Below are 6,795 nucleotides of genomic sequence, written 5' to 3' on the forward strand. Positions count from 1 at the left end.
TCTCTCACAACCAAATATACTCCATAGAAGTAATTAGCATTAATACGTCACTGGTCTCCAATTAATAACGAGTATTAGAGAGTAACACATTTAGTATTTAGATAATTCCTTTTTATTGTTTTTCATTTTTAGATATTCTATTCAGCTCTGTTATTTAATTGTTTAAAATGATTATAAATGAAGAGAAAATAAATCAGATAAAGAATAATTTAATCCTTAAAAAGATTCAACCAAAAATAAACAAGTTAATTAAAAATAGACTTGAAACAGAACATGTCATTCATTAGTTTATCAAGAAAATTGAAGACTGAGTCGTCTTTCTCTATAAACTTATTTGACTGGACAATAATTACAAATACTTCTTCTTTCTTTACATAACTATAAAAGGCGATGTTATTACCATTAAAGGAATGGTTTGGTACTTTATAAAAGAATTTTTCTTCAAAAGAAAGGTGATGAGTAAGATAATCAAGTACAAGGTCTCCATATACAATATGAGCTTGTGTTGGTACGCAAAGGATAGGTTGAATAATTTCAGTTTTTTGGAAATACATAAACATGGTACCATCTTTCAAGTAATCTTCAATGATAGAATGGAAATAATTTGATTGTACATGGAAATTACCAAGAATATTAGCCAAATCACCAAGAGCATTAATCCAATTTCGAATCATTTTAAAGAAAGGATATTCATTAAATGTTTTAATTGCAACAGGAATTAAGTCATTGCATCCTTCTAATTCACTTAAGACTAAATCCTTCCAATCTAATAATATTTTAGTACAACTTTCATACAACTTTCCAAGCTCTTTATATTCTCTCTTTTGAAGAAAAACACTACTTTGAACTAAGTTTCTTAATAACTCCAATTCATTTAATACGTTTCTTTTTAATGGAACAAGACAAATATTTTGCATATCATCAATCTCTTCAATTCTCTTTTGTTCATATTCTGTAGTTCTAGAGAAAAGGGAGTTGTAAACTTCAGTTTGTTGAATATTAGCTTGTTCAAAATAGTCAATTGCTTTTGGTATCTTTGGTAATATTTCAATTAACCTTTTTCTCATAGTAATAATTCTTGAAATATTTGTTACGCATTGAACCAATGGAGAATCGTCAGTATACAAATCACCTAATTTATTTTTTAATCCATCAAATTCTTTAACAAATGAACTGTATGAATTGAGGGGTGATCTTGGTATAAATGACAATAACGCATAATACGACTTTTCATATTTACAATGCTCAAATAATAATCCAAATAATTTAATTATACTAACCTGTTTAATTTCTCCTTTTAAATTCCTATTCACCAATCTAGCAGACTCATCAATTAACAAATTTCCTTGAAGCACTAAGTATGCTTTCATTCTATTATCTACTTCCATGTTATTTTCTTATTCTTTAATTTTTAGTTCTTTTTTTTTGTTTTAAATTTAAAATCGTTATTTATAACAATATTTTATTTATAGAATTTTTAGAAAATAAAATAATGTAAAATATGTTATTAAAAATGAAAATTATTTAATTCATAACTTTTATATAAAAACACAAATAATTATTTTTAGAGTAGAACTTCAAAATATAACAAGAAACTAAAAAATATCAAGTTATTTATGAATAAAATATTACTCATCAAAATACTTTTGCTAACTCAAAAAGATTAGAAAAAAAAGGATTTTAGCAGATATTATTTCTTTTAATATTACAGAAATAAAACAATAATTCAATGATATTAAAATTGGAAGAGAACATGTAAATGAAAGAATAAAACTTATTTCTTCATTAACCAGATTATATGATACTCTGAATGAATATCATCAACAAACTAAAATTATTAAAAATGTAATTCAAAATTTAACAAATAAAAAAGGAGAAGATAGAGGAGAATTTACATTTTGTATGACAGTCACAATGATGATTATATTATTATTTAGTTATGATGTATTAAATAGAAATGAACAATTAATTGAAATAATGCAAAAGTGGAAATAATGTTTAGAAAATGCAAAAGATTCTTATTACTAATAGAATAGAATATGATAATTTATTTAAATATTAATAAAATCATTGAAAAAGTTAAACAAATGAATTTTCAAAGTAAATTTGATGTTAAAAAAACTTCTCAACTTTAAGAACAAAAAGAAGAAATTACAAATAAACCGATTAAAGAAAAGGAATAACTCAGAAAATTATATAAAATGAAATGCATGTCATTTTTATGAGTTTTATGATGAGTTCATATTCTAGATATCATAACTTTATAAAAAGTTCTCTAAACACATTTATTAATTACCAACACCAATTTAATCATGTTATTGAGAAATTTAATATAATACTTGATGAAAATAATGATGATACTACAAACATTCCTGAATGACTATTTTAATCCAAATATATGCAAAAAGATTCTATTTGACATTCATTTAGTTTTATTGATTTTCTGTTAATGACGCTAATTTAATTTTTGTGGGATAGAATTAATCAGAAGATTACATTCAATAACTTTATGTAAATTATCTCGTTGAACTTCTGAAACTTTCCTTTCGGTATTTTCATCATAAATAGCACAAATATATCAAGTATATCATCATTGCTCTAAGTTTGATAAGGCATTTGCTCAATTTCATCAATGTTTAAATTCATATCAATTTAAGAATCTCATTATAGAAATTTCAACATAAACAAGACTTTTTCCATTAGGAAATTGTTACAAATGTCATTTATTTATTTATCTCGGTATCTTCTTATCTTTACTAGAATGAAAAATGAATTTACTAACAACGTTGAACACCTAAAAACTTGGGTTTATATTTATTAGGTTGTCTGGTTATTGTGAGTTAAATGAAACAAATTTTGAAACCTAAAGAGATGAATAAAATTACTGGAGTTCTACCAAAACAACTGCGAACCATCAGTTCATTTCTTTTATTCATTACTTACTCAATAAGGTATAATGCGTAATGTTTTTATTCAGTAATATTTTAACGTTTACAAAATCAAGCAAAGAAGAAGTATTTGTAGAACAATATGATACAAAAAATATATGGAACTATACAATTAATGAAAAACAAAAAAAAACAATGAAGATTATATAGCAACTCAAAGAATAAAATTACTGGAACTTGACTCTTTCTTCAATAAATTGGAAACTACACATGAATTTACTTAATGAACTGTCACAAATTGAATATTTTTATAAAACAAAAAAGTCTTTGGAATTGATATAAAATTAACAACTAAACTTCACTAAGATGAAATTAGACTTATGCTAAAAGTACTTCATCATATTTTTGCTGCATTAGAAGTTACCGCTTCATCAACAGAAAATATTATTAAATTAAGTTGTAATGTAATAGAATTTGATGAATTAATTTACAAGATTAATGCTGGTAAAGATATTAATGGTAGTAGAAGAGACGGTCTTCTTTATAATTTCATAAAGAAATATTGCTCTGGATTACCAAATAAACTTCAATGAAAATTATAAATAACTGAAGACAATATTAATATTCAAAGTATTTTACAAATTTTGGATAAATCATATTTAGCATTTGTTGAGGACTATTCAGAGTTTTACAATTGATTACAGATAGTTCAAAATTTATTCAAAGTAATTTCTCCTTCTATTTACCCAAGTGATACAATACAACTTGATATAGAAAAGTTAACTAAAACCGTTAAATTTATTATAGAGCATTATAACATTGTCTTTGGATCAATTAAAACAAAAATAAATCAACTTTATAAAGATAGAGAGAAACTGAACGATTAAAATGGTTAAAATTTGAAAGTAAAGTGTTACAAGATTCTTTAAGTGATAGAGATACTTATGTTTTATGTTTATTTGAATCAACAAAAGAAAATTCAATAATCCTAATGCTATTTTGGTATCTTAAAACAAGGAGAAGCAGAGATTGAAGAAGGAAAGAAAATATATAAAAGATGGGTTGTATTAAAAAACAAAATAGTGATGTTATTTAAAGAGAAAAGACAAGCTAAAGCAGAAATTGCCATACTATTATTTGGATGTTTTGTTACTGAGACTATAAAAGAAATTGTACTTAATATTTTATTGAATGAAAAACAATGCAATTCAATTACATTCATGAATAATCACAAAAAATGGATAAAATTAATTAAATCATGTTTGAAACCAGATACAAAATAATTGAAAATGAATTTTAATTCATTTCTTTCCATTAAATATTATTAAAATATAGTTATATAATTTATAATTTATTTTAAGGATTGTGTTAATGTAATTCTATTCATTTTCAAAGACTAGTTTAAATACTATAATATTATATAATACTAATTAGCTTCCGTGTGTTGTGAATGACTATTCACATTCCTAAACTTACATAAAACAACAATAACAATAAAAGCTGATGATGTTATAAATGATAAAATACTTGTTACTAATCCAAAAACCCCAGTCATAAAAAAAGTTAAACAAGACATAATAATAAACCATATTGAACATACAACTCCATTTTCTAGTATTAATGGAATAAATGGTACTGAACGTACTATTCCAAATCCTGAAATTAATACAGTAACTAATCCACATACTAATAAGACAATTGCAACTAATACAACTGCTAATGTTGGGTTTGTTTGTAGTCCATCAACTTTAAATGACTCAGGCTTATTGTTAACAAAGTGTAATAACCCAGTTAATGTTAATACTACTTTATTATTCCTTATTTAAAGTTTTAGATCAAAATAACTTAACAAACAAATGCCTATTACGCATAACCAAACAAGAAACATATTTTTAAGAAATATACCTATATTCATGGTGGTTCTAAACACCAACGATTGTTTAAATTAAAGTTCTCATTATTGTCGCCCCTTCTATTTATTCTTTGTCTCTTTTTCTTTTTCATTCCAAAATCTCCAGGTGTTTTTATTTTTCTTTCCCCATTTCTTCATTATTTCATTTTAACAAAACAAGTAATGTTATAAATATCAAACTATTATTGAGATCTTATCAGAAAAACTAGAGGAAATAGTTTATAATGTCTGACAATGAAACCATTCCTGAAGACGCTAGTGTTGAACAAAAAAAATCAATCATAGATTATTTCTTTTTTGTTCATGGATTATTGTCACTATCTATAAATCCAAAAGAACATTGGGCACCATTTGCTAATGCATTAAAAAATGAATTACAAACAAATTATATAATGGTTTGTTGTTAAAGATAAGATGTTATTGGTTATAATAATAAATGACAATAAGAGTTTACAGGTTTAGAGATATTGTAGTTGTAATAGTGAAAGAGTAAAAACATTAGATGGTATTGAAGTTGGTGGTTTGCGTATAGCAAATGAAATCTGTGGATGTTTAAAAAGTAACCAACAAAAGAGGGGAGATGAAAAGTATAGAATTCATTTTATTGGTCATTCTCTAGGTGGGTTATATCTTCGATTTGCAATACCTATTTTATTTAAACGTGGTATCTTTAATAATTTAAATTGGATTCCATTTAGTTTCATGACATTAGAAACTCCTCATCTTGGAGTTCAAAAACCATTGAATAATGGAAGTTTTGATAGTATGTATAGGGTTATATCAGATGTTGTTTTTGAAGGTTTAACAATGAGTGAGTTACAGCTCCAAGACAAACCATTTCCACCATACGACCTAACTTGTTTAAAAGAATATCCACTATTATTAAGAATGGTTGAAAATGATGTTATTGCTCCATTAAACAAATTCAAACATCTTACATTAATCCAAAATATTAGATTTTCTTTTCAGGTACCATACGTATCATCTTCAATTGATAGAGCAATTCCTTATGACCGAGAATTTCTTAAAGATCAATTCTTATTAGATGGTTTTGATTTTCCTAGTCAGTACAATGACTTAATGAGTGGGTGTAATAAACACTATCAACTACAAGATGAAAGAGGTGAAGTCTTTGAAGAAAGAATAGACGGTTGTGTAGTTTATGATCGTATTGTAAAACAATTAAATACATTAAAATGGAGAAGACTAAATGTTCATTTTAGAACTAAATCATCAGATGCTCATATGTTCATTATGGGGCAAATGAATAGAAAGAGAATATTTAAAAATTGGGGAAATGATGACGTTACTTCATACCTTGATACCTTATGCAAATTAATTAAACGAGACATAGACATTGAAAATGGTGATATTGAAATACTCTTCCCACAACAAGATGAATCTGGTTCACAAGAGATTGTTCAAAATTCAAACCCCTCTACTGAAGAAAAGTTAGTTGATATACAAAACCCAGAGACTCTACCCTTAAAAGAAGAAAAAGAAGAAACAAGCCATCCACAAATACTTTAATTGTTATTCTTTTTTATTAATAAATTAATATATTTTTACAAAAAAATAGTTATGAAAAATAGAAAATAAAAGTTTTATTGTTAATAGAACCACATTATTATTAAGCTGATTATGAAAGAAATTATTGTTTTTTGATTTATCTGTAAAATTTGCCTAAGAAAATGATTTATTCACTAATAACTTCTGATAACTTAATAATAGAACTATTCTACATCTTAAAAATATACTTCTTTTTTCCATTTTATAATGTGTCTTATGTTTATCTTATTAATACTAATGAGTTGCGTCTATGGATCTTGTGATTTAAATTGTATCAAATGTGAACAAAATATTTGCACTCTATGTGATGATGGTTTTACTTTGGATAACGAAGGTTCCTGTGTACAATGTTTGGATTATTGCAAAACGTGTTCTTCAAATTCAACTTGTAACTCTTGTATTAATAATTATTATCTTAAAGACAAT

General features: G+C 25.1%; 3 protein-coding genes across 3 annotated transcripts; 2 read left to right on the forward strand and 1 right to left on the reverse strand.

The window, feature by feature from the left end:
- Positions 1-245: 245 nt before the first annotated feature.
- Positions 246-1,388, reverse strand: ENU1_163150 (hypothetical protein; the record flags this gene model as incomplete). Its single annotated transcript, XM_008860900.1, has 1 exon — positions 246-1,388. One exon carries the CDS (start codon positions 1,386-1,388, stop codon positions 246-248), a length of 1,143 nt encoding a protein of 380 aa, XP_008859122.1.
- A 1,880-nt stretch (positions 1,389-3,268) lies between these two features.
- On the forward strand, positions 3,269-3,481 carry ENU1_163160 (RhoGAP domain containing protein; the record flags this gene model as incomplete). Its single annotated transcript, XM_008860901.1, has 1 exon — positions 3,269-3,481. One exon carries the CDS (start codon positions 3,269-3,271, stop codon positions 3,479-3,481), a length of 213 nt encoding a protein of 70 aa, XP_008859123.1.
- A 1,543-nt stretch (positions 3,482-5,024) lies between these two features.
- On the forward strand, positions 5,025-6,330 carry ENU1_163170 (serine esterase, DUF676 protein; the record flags this gene model as incomplete). Its single annotated transcript, XM_008860902.1, has 2 exons — positions 5,025-5,195; positions 5,263-6,330. 2 exons carry the CDS (start codon positions 5,025-5,027, stop codon positions 6,328-6,330), a joined length of 1,239 nt encoding a protein of 412 aa, XP_008859124.1.
- Between the last annotated feature and the right edge of the window lie 465 nt (positions 6,331-6,795).

Source organism: Entamoeba nuttalli, assembly GCF_000257125.1.
Source record: "Entamoeba nuttalli P19 unplaced genomic scaffold asmbl_7004, whole genome shotgun sequence".
Lineage (NCBI taxonomy): Eukaryota > Evosea > Mastigamoebida > Endamoebidae > Entamoeba > Entamoeba nuttalli.